Consider the following 19,928-nt stretch of genomic DNA (forward strand, 5'->3'; position numbering starts at 1 on the left):
CACCCGGTGCGCATCGTAACAAAGGTCCTCCTTCATCCCTATCACCCATTTAGCCCATCCCCCCCATCCACCTCCCCTCTGGTAACCCTCAGTTTGTTCTCTATAGCTGGGAGTCTGTTTCTTGGCTTTCCTCTCTTTTTTTCCCCGCTCATATAAGAAACAAAACAAATGAACACTGGCGGAAAATTAAGTGTGTTATATTTTTACAATGAGGTGTTTACTATCTGTGGTAGTTCTACCAAGGAACATCTCACTTGGAAACATTTTAAAATTTTTATTGCCCTTTTAACAATCTGATCAATATGCATGGAGAAGAAGGTAGAGACAAAAACCTAGAAAAGGATGTCCTCCTTCAACCCCAGGCTCCTGAAGTCACCTTCCTTGGTTTATCATTGTTCTCAGGTGAATATTTTTTGCCACCAACCCCAGCCTCCTGCTCCAAGGGTAAAGAAGAGAAAGCCATCTTCTTCAAGGATCATCCCTAGTGTAGACACTTCTTCTCTCACCTGTCTCATGAAACCAGCATATTTGGTGCAAGAACCTGATCAAGACTTATTACACTGAAAGAAAATTTTGGACACAGGAAATGTAAAGGTAGTTTTCCTTATTATTAGCAACTATTGAGTTCTTACTATAAACCAGGCTCTACATCAGAAGTTTCTTGGACTATTTAAGTTCCTTAGTACAACTCTATAAAGCAGGGATTTTTATCTTCAGTGTATAGATGAGGAAACTAACCCATAAATTTTAAGAAACTTGCTCAGTTTCACAGAACTAAATGGGGGCACCTGGGGTTAAAGCAAGCCTGCATGATTCTAGAGTGCCGGTTCTTTCAACAACACTAAAAATGTGGAGTGGGAAAAGTACCATTTCTCGTCCTCTTCTGACAAGCTATACCACATGATAGAAAAATGAGGCCCTTATATTGAAAGGAGTCATCTGAATGTCACTGGATGCTTCCAAGGTTGACATTTAGATTTGCCGTAGCTGGATGCAGTCATGCTTCAAAGGCCTTTTAAATTAACCCACTTATAAGGAATGGATGGGCACCTGAGAAAATGATTTGGAAATGGAATAGATTAAATATTAAAACAGCTTTATCAGTGAGGTAATGAACCCAAACTAAGAAAATGCAACATTAGGAAAAAGATAAAAGAAAAGAAAAGCTCATCACAAAGAAAATTGTGTGTGACTAGTTGACTGCAGGGCAGTGACACAGACCAACTGCAAGGAAATGCCCTTGACAACTAGAGCACACATTTTATTTCATATTCCAGTGTGAACTGAGCCTCTACAAAGTCCTTCATTGTGGCCAATTTTATGTTCTAAAGATGGTCACAACACTATCTCCTATCCTACACTCTTCACTACAATACGACCCTGCCACCCTCCTACCAATGGTAGGGTCTATGTTCCCTCCCCTTGAATCTAAGTGGGCTACTGACCACTTTGACCAATAGAGTATATAGAACGGATATGATGTGCCTTCGGAGATCGTCATAAAAGGTGATGCTCCTTCTGTGTTGTCTGATGGAATACTTGTGCCTGGAGCCCTGAGATACCATGTAAGAGGTCCAGCTACCTTAAGGCCATTCTGCTGAAAGGGAGTCCAACCACATAGAGATGCCACGTGTAGCTATTCTGGTCAGAAGCTCCAGGCTTTAAGTCCTTCCAGTCTAGGAGTCAGACATATGAGTGATGATCTTCAGATGATTCCAGTTCCCAACCCTTAAGTCACCTCTGGTTTCTATGTTTTTCCAACTGTATGTAGCCCCAGATATCCTGAGAAGAGGCAGACCATCCTTGTGGTACCCTCTCCAAATTCCCAATCCATAGGCTCTGTGAGCATAACATGATTGATTTAAGCCTCCAAGTCTGGGGGTTTATTTGTTACACAGCAAAACTAACCAGAACACTTGTCTTAATTGAGGACTTAAACAGAAATCAATCACTTAGAAATCTTTATCCACTTGCAGTATTCTTGGATCTCACAAGGCTAGCAAGCCACAGAGAAACTATTTGCTATCACCAAATAATAAATCTCTCAAACTATACTCCAAATAATTTTTAAAGTTAAAATAATAATAAGGTAAAAAGTAGTAGCATTTCATTTCTGTTTGCATAATAGAAAATTGTCACAGATTTTAAAAGAGGGAGTTAGTCCTCTATCTCTGCTTTGATCGTCCATGATTTGTGATTTCTTTCCATTATTTTGTTAGATGACAGAAAATTCTTTCCCTATTTTATCATGTTTATGCTGTTGCTATGGACTGTATATTTGTGTTCCCCAAAATTCATATACTGAAACCCTAATCTTCAACATGATGGTATATGGAGATGGGAGGTGATGAGGTCATGAGTGTGAAGCCTCATAATGGCTTAGTGCTTTTATAAGAAGAGGCAGAGAGAGCTTGCTTCCTCTCCTTTTCTCTGCTATGTGAGGATACAACGAGAAGACTGGCCATCTACAAACCAGGAAAAGTGCCCTCACCAGACACTGGCTCTGCTAGTGCCTTGATCTTGGACTTCCCAGTCTTTAGCACTGTGAGAAATAGCTTGTTTGTTCTGTAAGCCATCCATTCTATAATAATTTGTTATAGCAGCTTGAATTGACTGAGACAACTATATTCTCCCTTTTTGCTGCAAATGTGTATGAGGCATTTTACATACATTATGACCAATCCTTTATGTAGATATCAATGCTTACAACATTCTGGCAAGGTAGATAATATCATCCCCACTTTATTGAAAGGAAATTAAGGCACAGAGGGGTTAAGTGTTTCCTGGAAACCATACAACCTTCCTGGAAACCATACAACCAATACACTGCAGAATTGGGATTTGCACCATGTCAGTCTGATTCTACAGCCCCCAGCTACCCCACTACTCCTTGCTTTTGTAAACATGAGCAAAACTGTGACACCAAATTATTCGGACATGACTCCTTCAAAGTCAGAATAGTTAGATAAACTCTGCCTTTATTTATCAATTCTATAAATATTTTTCAAGAACCCATTAATGCCTGAATTTGAATAAACACAGACTAAAAGTAGCTTGAAGCAAAGTACTTGGCTTAATATAAAATTAATCAAATCACCAATACAGTATTAATTATTTCTGCATTTGGAAATAAAAAAGGAGATACTTTTTTTTTTTTAAGGTTTTACTTATTTGAGAGAGAGAGAGAGAGAGAGAGAGATCATGAGCAGAGGGGAAGGGTAGAGGGAAAAACAGACTTCCCACTGAGCAGGGAGCCACATGCGGGGCTCGATCCCAGGATCCTGGGATCATGACCTGAGCCAAAGGCAGACGCTCAATGGACTGAGCAACCCAGGCACCCCACCTTCTTTTTTTTTTTTTTTTTTTTTAAGAGCGAGAGGAAGAGTGCAAGTGGGGCAGGGCAGAGGGAGAGGGAGAGAGAGAATATTAAGCAGGGTATGCACCCAGCTCACAAAGCCCGATGTAGGGTTAGACCTCATGACCCTGAGATCACAACCTGAACCCAAATCAAGAGTCAGATGTTTAACCCACTGAGCCACCCAGGCACCCATCAAAAAGGAGATACCTTTAAATTCCCTGACTGGACAGATGAGATTAAACTCCTCAATATTACTAAGGAATACTTCATTTGGCTTCCTTTTTACTATTAATTAGAATACTTTACAACTCTAAAAGGATAGATAATAATTCCTGAAAAACTGATAGCAATACAAATTAGGGTTGTAAATGAGGGAGTAAGCCCCCTTGTGGGGTCATTAAGGATCACTCTGACAAAGTCCCAGAAATTATACTTGGAAAGGCATGTGAAATTAAAGAATTCATCACAAATCATAGAGAGGGGAGCATGGTATGCTCAGAGGATCATATAAAGTCACCCAAAGCCCAGAGTTTGGTCACTGCAGGCAGGGAAAGGGCAGAGCAAGGACCCATGGGTAAGTACCTTTATTGGGGTCAGGGGTAAGGTATCTTGTGGCACTTGGGAAACCTGCTCTTTGGGTAATTTGAATGTAACTGGGTCAACGTGGAGAGGAAGGAAGGGGTTAAAGTGGGAATGTCATCCTGAGGCTTACTGCTTAAACACACACGTTGGGGATGGGTACCCAGAAATGGGCAATAACTAGGTAAAAGTTCAAAACAAGCAGGCTGAGTGCAGGCGCTCAGTGAGTCATTGAAGCCACAAAGAACAGCTTGACAATGCACAAATGAATTTTATCCAAGGAGAAATGCAAATGATTTCTGAGCAGTAGTAAAGGTAAGCCCATAGTGACAATTTTATTGTCCTGGATGATAGTAACCATTATAGAAATCTAACCTAGCAATCTTACCCTAGCATTCTTTCCGTAGTTTTTATTTATTATTTTATTTTATTTTATTTTATTTTATTTTATTTATTTATTTTATTTTATTTTATTTTTTTATTTTATTTTATTTTATTTTATTTATTTTATTAAGATTTTATTTATTTATTTGACAGAGAGAGAGAGACTATGAGAGCACAAGCAGGGGGAGCTGCAGGCAGAGGGAGAGGGAGAAGCAGGCTTCCCACTGAGCAGGGAGCCCGATGCAGGGCTCGATCCCAGGACCCTGGGATCATGACCTGAGCCGAAGGCAGACGCCTAACGACTGAGCCACCCAGGCGCCCCTTAGTACCTATTTTAAAACTGATTTTACTACCTCACTTGGTTTATCTCTTTAATGAGTTCAATAAATCTTTGGTACATGCTTGCTTTAGATTTATGCAAGGGCTAGGTTTTAACGTTTTGAAAACTGTGCTTTGACACAACAGATATGTACTGAGTGTCTGTATGTGTCAAGGAGCATAGGGCACTGGGACTACACGTGGGAAAGTAAACGGAAAACAATCTCTGCATGCATGAAGTCTACTCTATCCTAGTGAGCTTAATTTGCCCTGGCTTCTCAAGACTAGTGCTTCCTGGAATAATAAGGAACTTCTGCTTTCCACATTTTAGGAAAACAAACCTAAGAATGTTCAGAGATTAAAAAGAGAATAAAGCATTTTTTTTAATGTTTAAAAAATTAAAAAAAAAAAAACCTGCTAAAGGATAATGCTGATAAGAAATGGAATAGAAAATCCTGGAATTTTAAAGCTATAAAACTTATAGATCTAGAATGAGAAAGAGAATGGATAAGATAAACAAGTAACCTCTTGATGAAATGTCAGTGTTTGAACTCCTGATATGTAAAACAGGACATTTTAAAACTACCAAAAGGAAAAAAAACACTTTAAAAAAAATGTTAGTACTTTTTATTTCAATATAAACCATATGCTATAAAGAAAAACAGGGTTGGGGTGCCTGGATGGCTCAGTTGGTTAAGCGACTGCCTTCAGCTCAGGTCATGATCCTGGAGTCCCTGGATGGAGTCCCACATCAGGCTCCCTGCTCAGCAGGGAGTCTGCTTCTCCCTCTGACCCTCCCCCCTCTCATGCTTTCTCTCTCTCATTCTCTCTCTCAAATAAATAAAAATCTTTAAAAAAAAAAAAAAGAAAAACAGGGTCAAATATTTTATTTTATTTTATTGGTTTTATTTTCTAAATTTATATTTAATGAGTAAAGGGAAAGTCAAGGATTATCCTTCAACTTTAGCACTCTATATCATGGAGAATACTAGTTGTGTCCCCCAATAAACCAGTCCACGGTGTCCCGGTCAAAGTCAGACACTGGATGAACCATAGTGTTGACCTTGTGTGTAATAAAGAATTAACTCTATGCAAAGAAAGGTCTGGACTTTGCCCTTGGCTCCTGGGAGGTAACCTCTAAGCCCCTGGACATATCCAGCCTTGAATAAAGTGCCTTGGGCCAGCCAGATAGAACAATGTAATTTGAGCCACACAACAATGTGGTTGGGCGGTGGGGGGTCGGGTTGGGTGCAGCTTTGGGTCATGTGGTATCACTTGACCTCTGGAAGGAATGGAGACTGAGGTCAGCTACTGTAGGTGGTCAACTAAGTTTTGGTGATTAAGCCTCAATAAAGACCTCTGGATGCCAAGTCTTGGGTGACCTTTCCTGGTTGGCCATACTTCATCATGTACATTGTCACATATCATTGCTGGGAGAAGTGAATGCTATCCATGACTCCATGGAGAGAGGACAACTGGAAGCTCCACATTTGGACCCTCCTGGACTTTGCCCATGCATCTCTCCTTTGGCTGATTTTAATCTGTATCTTTCCTCATAATAAACCATAACCATGAGTATAACAGCTTTCAGTGAGTTCTGTGAGTCCTTCTAGCAAATTATTGAGACTGAGGGTGGTCTTGGGAACGCTTGAACTTATAATTGGTGTCAGAAGTGAAGGCAGTATTATAGATTATGTTCCCTTACTTTGTACCTTATGTGATAATTCATAGGTTCTCGTGTCTTTAGAAGAAAAATGAGAATAATGTTGACTGGTCTTTGGCTAATATTGATTATCTAAGGCAATATCAGTGTATACTGGGTAACAAAAAGAGATATCAAAACATAGTAAAGGGCGCCTGGGTGGCTCAGTCGGTTAAGCGGCTGCCTTCGGCTCAGGTCATGATCCCAGGGTCCTGGGATCGAGTCCCGCATCGGGCTCCCTGCTCAGTGGGGAGCCTGCTTCTCCCTCTCCCACTCTCCCTGCTTGTGTTCCCTCTCTCGCTGTGTCTCTCTCTGTCAAATAAATAAATAAAATCTTTAAAAAAAAAAACATAGTAAATAAGGTCTCTAACCTTTAAATAATATTTTAAAGGGGAAAAAACTTTAAACTTTAAGGGTCAGGAAGATTTTTCTTGATTAGCTGTTGTGATTCCTTTTACTTAACAAACAATTATAAAATGTATTAAATTTCTTCTCTTACCTTAGCTGTTAGGAAGCTCAGAGCAAAGCTTTAGTTTCAAAGTCTTATCTTTTTGCAGCATAATTTGGTTTTGAGATTGCTGATTTCATTTGGTTTTGCTTATATCATCTACTTTTTTTTCTCCCATTTTATTTGAAACTTTGCCTTTCATTTTGTTATGTGTCTGGCACCTAATAAGCACTCAGAAAATATTTGCTCACTATGAATTTTTCTATTTTTGCTGAAGGGTGCTTTAAGTGCTGTGGTAATTAATTGAGTTAAAGTATAAACCAAGAGGAGATAAAGTACTTATGTACTTGAAAAATGTATAAAGTGTATAAAAATGCTTTTACACATGAAGTAACATAAATTTGCTTATGTAAAAGTAATTACAGTTGAACATTAAGTTGTATAAAAGAGGATTTTTCAGAAGCATGGGAAGGGAATCTGGAACGGTGGGTAAGAGAAATACAACATTTAAGGGCCTCCAGCTGATAGCAAACAATGTAAGAATAAAAGAGAAGCAGGCTTGAGTCCCATTTAGAGAGTGGTCAAATATAAGCAGAGAACGGAAACTGTGAGGACAAACCCACTGATGACTGTAAGCCAGATAAGATCAAGAAAGTGATGAAAAGCCAGCCTTGGCTCCATAAGGTGTAGAAAGTTAGTCTGAGTCCAGACAATCTGACTATGAAGGGCTTCAAGTCCATTTTAGAATGGATTTATCACAGAAATCCTAGTCTAGACCAATCTATTCAGGAACCCAGGGCTGCTGGTGGAATCCTCTTACAGATTTTCTGAATGTAGGTCAATTTGAGATTAGACTCATGGCCAGTGAACCCTCCAAGTCATCAGAATATTGGGCCCTTAAGGCGACATACTCATGGGACTTGGTCCATGTTGAGGCCAGCAGGATGAACAGAAGAGAAGTAATACGTTTCTGGAGATGCAGACTGATCTGCTTGCCTCTCATTCTTCTAGAGCAGGGACAGGCAAAAGAGTCTATGGGCCAAATCTTCTCCACCATCTGGTTTTATAAATAAAGTCGCATTTTAACAGGGCCCACTCATTAATTAAATATTACTGTGGCTGCTTTTTGCTCCAACAGTAGAGTTGAGTAGCTCCAACAGAGACCATATGGGCCACAAAGCCTAAAGTATTTACTAGCTAGCCCTTCATAGAAGAGTTTGTTGACTTATGATCTAGAGCCATCTCTAGTTATTTTTTGCTAAACTTCAATGACTGATGATATATTAATATATTCATATTCCTATGTAATTTATCTGTGATTCAGAAAGGGGATTCCTGGAGTCAGAATCTTCACATCTGATACAAGACTTTAATGATGGAAATTTTAGGCACCACAGTAAGTGGTGGGGGACATACTTGAGGATATGCGTATGTCAAAGTTGTCATGGACTGTCCCACTTTAATTAAGCCTGTTGTCCTGAAACAATTATTAAAAGTGCCACTTTTCACTCTCAAATGTATCTTTTTTTGAAAAGCAAAACTCTAGGCAGCCATGCCCCAAACAATTTATATATTTTAAAATATTTATTAAAAATATAATGCATTCAAGTAGAAAATTATTTATAGTCAGACACCTGGGTTTAAAAATGAAACAGCAAAAACAGCTAAAATATTTCAGTGCAATTTAATGGGATATATAGTGTCACTGTGGAGATTATGACCAATAAAAAACAGACAAGAGCATAAAAGAAGAGAATAAAATTCATGCTTTATTCTTGACTTGGACCAATTGTATAGTTCTCAGTCTCATTAATTTTTTAAAATTTATTCTCTAAATCCAAGTCTGATTTTATAATAGATATACTACATGAGCCTAGATTAAATAAATAAATACCCACATTCACATACACTAAATAAAAAGAGAATCTTATAAGAGAAATATCAGAAGTGGTTTATAGGTCAATGAAACTGAACAAGTGGTTCCAAGCTCTCCTGGCTGTTGATCAGCCCTGATGATTGCACCCTGGGGAAGGCAGTACACAGTGAAGCAAACAAAATATCCCCGAGCACCTCTGCCTGTTCTTTGGAAAAGCTCCACGGACAGAAGACTTTTTGATTTGGATATTTATCAAGCACTAGTTGGTTTGGTTTCTCTCTGTCTTTTTAAGTTTAAAAATAACTTAAAAAACAAAAACTGTGCTCAAACAGATACTCCTGCCACCAAAAAGAAAATAGGAATGATCTAATAATCACCATTTTTCATTAGTCTTCTTAATCTATATTTTTCCATAAGAGAATGATTCTATAGGGCAAAAGAACTAAATGATCATCCATTGTCATCCTTCTTGATAAATTTCTCATTTATGATGATGAGTAATTTACTCTAATCATTTATTCATTCGATCAACATCTATCAAATACTTAGTGTACAGGCATCATTATGGCCTCTGGAAATACCAAAGGGGCATAAATCATGTCCTGTCTTTGAGGGACTCACAAAATAGTACAGGGGTGGGGGGAACAGTTCACAAAAGTATAATTTCACCACAATATATGTTCAAAATTCTACAAGCACACAGAAGAGGGTGTTGAAGAAGTCTTTGTGTGAACTGTGTCTTCAATGGTGGGCATGCTCTAGGCTGAGTAGTGGGGGAAGTTTTCTGGGTTGAGGGACCAAATAGGTCAGTTTTGGCCGAAAACAGAAAGAACACTGAAAAGGTTTTAACTGAACCTAATTCAATAAAGGGACTAGTTACAAAAGTGTGGGCAGGGTTAAAAGAAACCAATAAGAAATGGTGAGATACCCAGGAACTAGCAACTTTGGAAAGATTGCAGTCTAAAGGACCATGTCTAAAGACCACAGAGAGCAAGGGAGAGAAGGAAGGATGTCAGGAAGGAGGGAATAATGCTTTTGGTGTCCTTGAGGCACTAGAACTATGGAAGGGGATCTTGGAAGAATCCAGCCACCTGTAACAACTGGCACAGAAAGAACAAGAGGAATAACTATCCCCAATTTCTCTCTCCTCCAGCCTTTAAACCTTCTGCTGGGGGCGCCTGGGTGGTGCAGTAGTTTAAGCATCCAACTCTTGGTTTCTATTCAGGTTGTGATCTTGGGGTCATGGTATCGAGTCCTGTGTCAGGCTCTGTGCTCAGCATGGAATCTGCTTGAGATTCTCTCTCCCTCTCCCTCTGCCCCTCCCGCTCATGCTCTCTCTCTCTAAAATAAATAAATCTAAAAACAAAAAACAAAAAAACCTTCTGCTGATCCCTCTTTTTTGTCAAACTCAACTGGAAGCCAGTGGGCAAGAAAGCCCAAGTACATTCAAGGGCACTGAGCTAAGGAGAGAAACATCAAGAATAGAAGGGGGGGGCGGTGCAGAAAATAGTCAGTACAGAGTTGACAATGTTGAAATTTACTTGAGCCCTGCTCTCCCCAAAAAACAGTAATAATAAAGAAATCCCTCCTACCACTTTCTTCCAGAATTGACTAACCTCAAAGGACCACCCTGCCCTAGCATATTCTAAAATAAGACCTGTCTTCATCCTTCCTTCCTTCCTTTTTTTTTTTTTTTTGAGATGTTCCTCAGAAATGAATGTTCTCCCTATAGCAATAGCCTGGATGAAATTATCTCCCTGAATGTCTGGTGCATTTTGTCGTCCACAAGAACAAGATGTACCAAGATACAGAGGCAAATGCATGCATAGGCTGACCTGGGGAGCGGGGATAGAGGAGGAAGAAAGGGAAAGGGTGAGGCTGAGGACCAGAAAGAACAGCCAAAAGTTAAATTGGGAGCAGAGGTGATGAACCTTGTATTTTGGGCAGTTTGAACTTTATGGTGTAGGCAACAGTTACCAAATATTCTGAACCATGGGAGAGGCAGATGCATATTTTAGAAAGAGAACTAGAAGGAGTATTAAGAATTGATGGAAAGGAAGACTGCCCCATTTGCAAGTGAAGAAATGAGTTGAGGAAAATGTGGAGCTAAGAGATTAGTAAAGACAGTAGTAGAAGAGGTGAGAGGAAGGGAGTAGAAATGAGGTTTCAACATAAAAGCAACAGAACTGACAAATGATTGAACGTAAATGGTAAGAAACACTTAGAAGCTACTGTGTGGTTTTTTAGCTTGAGTTGCTTACTACATGATGATTCTATGAACTGAAATAGGAAATCTTAGAAGTGATAAAGATTTGGGGCAGGATGTGGTGGAGATGGAGTGGGAATTGAAGTTCAGAAGTTGGATATATATATATGCACACATATACATATAGTTAACACATATAAGTGATTAATGATGTGAGTTAATATATTGGTAGAAAATTACTAATAAAGTGACTTAATATAACAAATATATAATATAATATATTAATGATTAGTGATGTGAGTATATATAAAACAATGACTGGATAATCATCAGAGTTTTTCTGAGATAGTTGCCACTTTGCACTCTAGAAAAAGCAATTGGAACAAAAATCAAAAAGAATTTACATTGATTTCCTTATAGGGAGAAGACAAGCTAAAGAAAGGTAAGGAAATGGAAAGAAAGTGACCTGGAGTGATTTTTGCCATCCATTTAGGATGGAGGGGATTGAATTATAGGCTGTTCTGGAACAATCAGATAACAGTTACCTCCATCTCTTCCTTTCAAGTGTGGGATTCAGGAAGATCATCTAGTTCAATGGCTTAATTGCATGTATATTTACACAAGAACCAAGAAGTTAAGGAACATATTAAAAAGTAAGTGTAGGTCATACTTCCTGGTTTAGGAAGTGAGCTCCTGAAACTAGCTTCCTGGTTATAAGCTGGGTTATGAAGTCCTTGCTGGAGTTCTCCACGAGGCAGTCGCTGCCAGCCATTGGGATGATCCGTGAAAGGAAAACAGGAGTAAACATTAGTCCTGAGAAAGTGCCTTAGGACTTTACCATGAAAATGTCCGCATTCTTGCTTTCCTTGACAAAGCACAGAAAGAAGTAGAGATAATAGTAAATACATAAACTAGAAAGAAGCTAACAGAAGGTATAGGAATTGCTTGGACAGGTTCATGGAATGTCATAATATTATATAGGGAATATTCAGTTCAAAGGACTAAATTTTCCTAATGTCATGGTAGCTAGCTAAGGAACAATCTTTCTACTTTTTCAGTCTAGTGGAAGATACCACTGAAAAAGTCACTTAAAATTGATTGACTGAAACACTTAAGGGAAGCAAAAGAGGGTAAAATATGAATTTTGGCAGGAGAGAGGCCGGAAAGGCATTCCTTATTTCTATTTTTGGCATCTACTGAGTGAACTGATCAGTTAACACCTGCCTGCTCAGGAAGGCAGTCTCTAAACACTGAGGAGCTTGATGAATCAAATCTTCGATAGCTAGATTTCAATGTCTTTTCTTCCTCTTTCCCTCAAATGAACAAAGGCCAGGAAATATCATACATCTGCAGTAACCAGCTTTTTAAATACTCAAATCACAAGGCAATAATCAGAAGTTTCTGTTTTCAGGAATGATTCTAATAAAATAGAGAAAAGCAAAAGTTATTTTTAGAGGAAGGAAACTTCCAGCAGATTTTTTTTTCCTGAAATGATGCCTGTCTCCCTCCGATTGTAAAAAGTAGCATATGGAACTCCAGTAGACATGATGCCGTAAGTTAATGCTTTGACATATCTGTTCTCTTCCAAAAACAGAGTACAGATTGATAAAAATACAGAAAGAGAAAACCAGAAAGACATCTAGAGGTTAAAAAGCAGAAAAAAGAGGAGGGCCGGATGGCAGAGAAGACCAAAAAGAAAAGGTCTCTAAAGGGCCAAGCCTGAAGACACAGGCCCACTGTGCTCCAGGTCCAGAAACAGGCAGGTGGCAATGACTGGAACTTCAGCTTCTACTGGGGTTTGGGGACTAAAAATGTTCTCTTGAAACAGGTGACCTAGCTTCACCCCCAGACACTGAACCACGCTGCTTCTGGCTTAGTGTAATATTACCATGCAGCAGGAGACCCAACTTGTTCTTGACTAGGGGCCAAGGACTGCACAAACTATTAGACAGGGAGGGAGGAGTACAAGAAAGAACCAAAGAAAACAATGGCACCAACAAACGAACACCCTCCCATCAAAATGACCTCCAATCCCAAACTCAAAAATGCATGAACAAGTAATATTAATACAACTAAATCAACGACCTACAGAACTGGACAAGAAGATACTGATAAATCTCAGTTATGCGGAACATTTGAATACACCTGTATTAGAGACTGAGAAGTGAAGAATAGAAAAATATCAAGAATATGAATGATGTAAGCAATATCTCGGGTTTTTTTTGTTGTTTTTTTTTTGCAATATCTCATTCTTGACCAGTGAATCCTGCAGGAAAGTCAGCTGGGAAAAAACTCTTATGGAAAAGACTTTCTCCCCTGAGAAAAAGAGAGCTAGGTGAACAGAAGTTTTCCTTTCTTCCTCTCCTGGTACATGATGACACACTGCCTGGAGCTGTGTCAGCATCCTGGCCCATGAGGGTGAAACGCAGCTGAGCACTGAGACGTGGGCAGGAAAGTGGACAGTGCTGGGCTCTTGATTACATCATCGGGCTACTGACCTACCCCAGAACCCCTACCAGCAGACTTCGTCCCATGTAAGCTGAGGCCCCAACAGCTGCCTCTTCCCGCCCTTGCTTGGTGAGAGCCTACAGCTTGCCAGGACTATCATCGTACCACCAAGCACCCCCACTCCTCCCCATTCCTTTCTGGGGCTTTAGAGTCAGGCAGTGGGGGGAGACTCCAGCAAGTCACTCAACTCTCTGAGCCTCATTTCCTCCTCTATAAAGTGAGAATGATAATAATACCTACTTCATAAGGATGAGGGGCAATTAAATGAACTCAAGTACTTCACACAACATCCAGAGCATTCCATAAATGTGGGCTATTGTTGGGGGGGGGGTGTTCTCCCAGGGTTCCACAGAGTTTTACATAATCACAGGATAATGGCAAGGCTATTGTTTGTTTAAACCACACCTGCTGATGTAGAAGTAACGCCAAGCTCTGCTAAAATATGGGCAAACATGCCTCAACATTTTAAACATGTATAGATTTTTTAAAACATCACATTGTGGGGCGCCTGGGTGGCTCAGTCGGTTAAACGTCTGCCTTCAGCTCAGGTCATGATCCCAGCGTCCTGGGATCGAGCCCCGCATTGGGCTCCTTGCTCAGCGGAGAGCCTGCTTCTCCCTCTCCCTCTGCCGGCCGCTCCCCCCTGCTTGTGCTCTCTCTCTCACTATCTCTCTCTGTGTGTCAAATAAATAAACAAAATCTTAAAAAAAAAACAACTTCATGTTGTAAATTTTTACATCTCCAAAATTTACCCTAAGGTTCTTATTCTTGGAGGAAAACAAACCTGAAGGCAAAGACAATAACCTTTTCTAAGCAAAGTACAGTAAAATATCATCCTCTGAAGTATTAAAACGGTACTTAAATAGCTAGACAATTCCTGGTCTTCGAAGACAGTTCATAGTAAAGATATTAAATTGCTGCTAAGGGTTTAGACATTTAACTTTCAAGAAGTTTGATGATGATCATTATTTTCAATACTGTTGCATATTTACCCAGCAGATTTCCCCCAAAGAGCTGAAGGGCTTAACAGAAACCTGAAAGCCAAGGTGCTGCAGGCCGGAGGCCTTGAACTAGCTCGATGCCTGCCGTTGGAGTAACAGGAACCCCAGCGGGGAAGAGGCAAGGAGCCGCCTCCACCTGGTGTGTGCTCTGTGCAAGCGTCCCCAGCTCCGAAGCAACAGGAAAAGAACTTGGAAACTACCCTTCAAACCTTTGCTGCAGAGCACAGCCCAGCTGAGGCCTGTCACCCCCCTCAGCTCAAGTACAGTCTGTCCGAGCCCCAGAAGCAAAGGGCACTGCTCCTCTAGCATTTGTTTGCTTCCTCCTCATAAGAGGGCTGGGGAGCACAGTCTGGACTGCAGTCCACACCCAGAGAGGCCAACGGCCTTCCTCATGCTGGGGGAATAGGATGGGAGCCCGGCACTGAGCTAACGTCTATTCAGCTGGGAGACATGGGGCAAACCAGCTAATCTGTAATCTGTAAATACTCAGGGCTGGGATTGATCTCCAAGGTCCCCATCAACGTAAGAGCCTATGTTTCTAAGGTGACAGCAAAACAAGACGGAAAATACATGTAAAAGAAATTAAAAAAAACTTTAATTTTATAAAAAGTGACCTCATGGTTAGAGAGTCATGAAGCGAGTGGTTCAAGCAAAGATTTCACAAGCTGAATTACAAATAAATGAAACTTCAGTCCATTAACACAGTCTTCAACACTGTGTGACAGATAAAAGATGACTTACTGGTGATTCAATGTCTTCTAGGAGTAAAACAGAACAGCGTTCACATTTCAACAGAGTTTGGGCCCGATGCATTATTTTCTTGACAATTTTCTCCAGATCAGTCTGTTCTTCAAAGAGGTCATTAACAACCTCTAGCAAAGCCTAGGAAAGATAAAATGGATGTATGTAGGTGGGTATAGGACTGAATAAAAAAAAATTTTTTTTCCTCTCAAAATTCCATTTGGTGTTTGCTGTAATAAAATATAAATATTTTTGTGTGGCTAATTTTTAAAGCATTGATCATTGTTTTGACATAGTCCATCATTTTGTTTTATAACACAGTTTTGAACTGAAAAATACAACTTGAGAATAGTGTCAATCCATATAATCCTATATGAATCCCACATACAGCTATAGGACTATCTCCCGAGGAGCTAATGGCTACACAATCCTGTTTAGTCCGCTATAGCTCTAGGCTTCCCTCCTCAGCCCCACTTCACAGGAGTTTTTCTGCAACATAACTAGGTATAAACCCAACATTTTATAAATTATGAATACCTGATTCTCTCCAAAGAACATTTATTTCAGAAAATTACAAAGCAGCTCTTCCTCACCCAGGAAGAAATAGGTTCATGGTCAGACTTGAGACTTATTTTCCCTAATACACATCTCTCACAGAACTCTGAAAGAATTATAGGGGTGAATGCTAATTAAGCTTCAGAGCCTTCAAAAAATATATAAAATCCCCATTAATTCCTCTACATAAGAAGTATTGCTTCATCTCACCTGTCCAGGAAAACACAGATACTAAAGTATATCTCAGGAAAGAAAATACCATTAAAATTTCTGTTAACAGAATGAAAAACACACAAATTAAAGAAAGAAAACCTTAGATGAATGACTTGAAAACTTGAAACTAACTTGAAAACCAACTTGAAAACCTGCATACTCACTTAAAAATCAAATGGTAATAACCTCTCATTTTATCCAGCTAAGTTAGCTTGCAATTTTTGCATTGAAATAATATTTATTTGGAATTTTTAATAACATGGCTCTTTCCAGAGATTTCAGAATAGTGGGCTATGTACAGGTAGTAGGTATTATGCTTCTACCAGAGAGCAATCAGAAAATTACACAGCCAGTGAATTGGCCAGAAGGTGCTTCGTTCAACAGAACTTAATAAGATGTACACTCTCAGGTCTGACCTCTCACAAAAGGATTTTGTGGGTTTTCAAATTCACCTCTATTCAGGTAGATGGTGTTGATGATCATCCCATTGATATGACCAATTTTCAACTTCAGTAATGAATTTGATTTGTCCTGAAACCATTGGAAACATGTGAAAATTTCTTCTCTGAGTCTATTCAGGTAGAAAAGCATTTGAATGAGTTAAGGGATCCATGAAATGAGTCTAGTTCACTGAGCATCTAAAAGAGGATCAAATATCCTTGGTGGCATTTTCTTTAAAGAGAACCTCTGAGTACGGCTAAGGGCCTGGGTGGCTCTATGATCCTGAAGAGGAGAAACACCAGGAGGTGAAAAAAGTTTTGAGTGTATCCTGACTGTTTGAAATTTGGGCAGCAAATTGCTGTAAGAAGTCAATGTGCAATAATTTCATATTTAAATATAACATTAAAAATGAGGCAATTGTCTGAATAATTACCAACACAATTCCCTGTTATTAAGGGGGAAAACATTATTCCTTAATCATCCAGACTATTTCTTCAGATGGATCATATTAACTGAACAATTATTTAACTTTTCAATTTGTTGTGACTGTGTGGATAGGGCCCCTGGGACCCATATACAAGAACATTTATCTCAGAGGAAAAACTAATTGTGCCTTGAGTCTTGCACTGACAAATCACATCATAGTAATTTTACTGTTTCTAATTAAAAATTGCTGCTTTACTAACAAGTGATAAAAGTTTCACAAATAATACAGACTAACTCCACAATGGGAGAAAAAGAGAAGAAAATCTTGGATGATGGGCAATTCAACAGACATTGGAGGCTCTTCACACAGCTGAACACTCCCTGTTTCTTGACTTCCCTTGTCTTGGTCCCCCTCCTTCGTCTAGTGCCTTCTTTTGCTCCTGAGCTCATCCTTGAACCTTTCCCTTTCTCTTATCTACAGATTCTCCTCCAGATTGACCCATTCGGTACCCTACTTTTAAGTATCATCTATATACTGATCGTTCTCCAATACAACGAGTCTCGAGTCCTGACATCTCACCAAAACTTTAGACTCCTTACCCAACTGTCTACTTGCCAGGTGTACAAGCCAAAAGTCATTGTCACTCATTTCCCACATCAATAAGCTTTGTATATGTCACCGCTAATTTGGGAGGGAATTTCTCACTTCTTGCTCCTCTAGTTCCAGTCACATTGTTTCTTTTTTTCCTAGCTCTATTGAGATATAATTGACATATAACTTTGTGTAAGTTTAAGGTGTAAAATATGATGATTTGATACATCACATGTTGTGAAATGATCACAAATGTGCTTTTGTATCAGATCCAAAAAATTGCTGGAGCCTTTCCCCTATGTTTTGTTCTAGAAGTTTTAGTTCCATGTCTTACATATATATCTTTAGTCCATTTCAAGTTAAGTTTTGTGAGTGGTGTAAGATAGGGGTCTGATATCAGTCTTTTTCATGTGAATATCCAGTTTTCCCAACATCATTTGTGAAAAAAACTATATTTTCCCCATTTAGTATTCTTGGCTCCCTTGTCAAATATATGTTGACTGTATATGCATGGGTTTATTTCTGGGCTCTCAATTCTATTCCATTGGTCTACGTGTCTGTGTTTAGTGCCAGTACCATACTGTTTTGATTATAAGAGCTTTGTATTATAGTTTGAAATCAGGAAGTGTGGTACCTCCAGCTTTGTCCTTCTTTTTAAGTACTGTTTTGGCTATTGGAGTTCTTCCTCTCTGCTCCTTAGATGCACAGACCAAGCTTTTGCCTGTTTAGTGCCTTTCAACTTGACATTTCCACTATCTGGAATGCTCTTCCCTGATCTTTGGGTAGTTTTGCTCCTTCATTTCATTCAGGTCTCAGTTCAAATAACATCTTATAAAGAACTTCTTGATCATGCTCTGAAATAAGCATCCTCTCAAACTAGCCTTCAGTGATCAATCTCTATCTCTTCATCTCATTTCATTTTTATAGCATTTATCACTACCTGATACTATATTATTTTTTATTGGTTTGCTTGACTATTATCTACTGTACCTATCTATACCTACCTGTATCTATTGTATTATGAGCCTAATATAATTTAATATCTATTTGATAGTTTAGCATTTTTTTTCAGTCTTCCTTCCTCCCTTTCTTCCTTTCTTCCTTCCTTCCTTCCTTCCTTCCTTCCTTCCTTCCTTCCTTCCTTCTTTTTCTCTCTTTCTCTCTTTCCTATTTACCTGGATAGCTGGTGAAAGTCCCTCTTTGTATGTGTTTCTTTATAATCCTATAAAAGTGTTTGCATTATTGTCCAGTTCTCTTGTGGTGCTCTTCCAGAAAAGCTTTCAATTCAAAAGCAAAATCTATGAGGTGGGGTGAAATCATTTGTAACATATCTTGCTTCTTAAAGAAACTAAATTGTAAAAATATAGCTAAAGTGTGTTATTGTTTCAAAGTTACAAATAAGAGTATATCTACTACCTTACAGTACAGATGTGAAATTAATTTCATTTTTAAAAGAAGCTGGTACTATTTGCCCCAAACAACAGAGAATTTGTATACACTTCCATTTGCACTTACTGCCTCAAAGGTATCTTCAACCATAAACTTGAAGGATTAAACAAATAAAAAGGACTCCTGTACTATTCAAACATTATCTGCTGTTTTTAAAAGACATGATGACTCACAGACCCTTGAAAGTCAGAGAGCTTGGAGGGTTGTGAACAGCGTTTCTTTCTACTCACCCTGCTTCTTTCATATTCTTTCCTTGAGGCAGCAAAGAGCTGAGCATTAGATATGGCAATTCCACAAAATGGAAGATACATCTGCATAACCTGGGGGCAGAGAGAGTGTTAAGAACATTAAAACCTTACTGCACCAAATGCTATATTCCTTGCATTGGCCTGATTTTAATACTTTCTTTTCAACACAGAAATCGAGTATGGAATTAGTGATACGAGTATCTTAACTTTAGAAGGGATATTTTTCAGAGTTGACTCTAAGATGGTCTCAATCAAGCTTTAACTAGGGACAGTCACATCTATGAGCACATATAGTGAAGCAACAATGATGACTAATACAGGAACTGTACCTAAATCATCCGTGTATTCCTTCTTTGATCAGTGAAAAAGGAATAAATGAATCAACTCATATATCTAAAATGTAAGGCAAGTGTCCACATTCATATTTGGAGGGCGGCAGGCTCTGAGTCAATTTCCTTGTACATGTGTATCTTTACCAGGGTTCTCAGCTTGACCCTAGCACACTGCTAGCTACAAATTTCAGTATGCCTGGTAGATTGGCCCAGTAGGAACTTAGAGGCCACAGGGCCTAATAGCCTCGTGCAAAAGAGCTCAAATTGTGTCCACTGTTCTGTTGACATAACTGGATGTGAAGGCAAATGTGTGGGATGATCCTACAGAAGCCTGTTTGAGGAAAGGTTGGGGATCCTTTCAGAGAGCACACTTCTCCTATGGGAAGAAACAGCTCGGTGTGGTGGGCTCCATCCTAACAAAGACTTGCTCATCATTTCATCATCACTTATTATCAGTACTGCCTGACACTCTCACTCAAATTCATCTCTGGAATCTCTGATTCCAAAGAGAGAGAAAATGCCCCAAGTAAAAACCAAAGGAACGATTTCCC

General features: G+C 39.2%; 1 protein-coding gene across 1 annotated transcript in view; it reads right to left on the reverse strand.

Moving 5' to 3' along the window:
* The window catches only part of PDE11A (phosphodiesterase 11A), a 397,322-nt gene that overhangs the window by 216,856 nt on the left and 160,538 nt on the right, over nucleotides 1–19,928 (reverse strand). Inside the window, exons 3-4 of the mRNA XM_064586747.1 lie at nucleotides 19,028–19,117; nucleotides 15,122–15,262 (exon numbers count right to left, since the gene is read on the reverse strand). Of these exons, the coding sequence (XP_064442817.1) occupies nucleotides 15,122–15,262; nucleotides 19,028–19,117 (231 nt within the window). The remainder of the gene's footprint in view (nucleotides 1–15,121; nucleotides 15,263–19,027; nucleotides 19,118–19,928) is intronic.

This window comes from Mirounga angustirostris, unplaced genomic scaffold (assembly GCF_029215605.1).
Source record: "Mirounga angustirostris isolate CCGP_5_RB_7025 unplaced genomic scaffold, mMirAng1.0.hap1 SCAF_3, whole genome shotgun sequence".
Lineage (NCBI taxonomy): Eukaryota > Metazoa > Chordata > Mammalia > Carnivora > Phocidae > Mirounga > Mirounga angustirostris.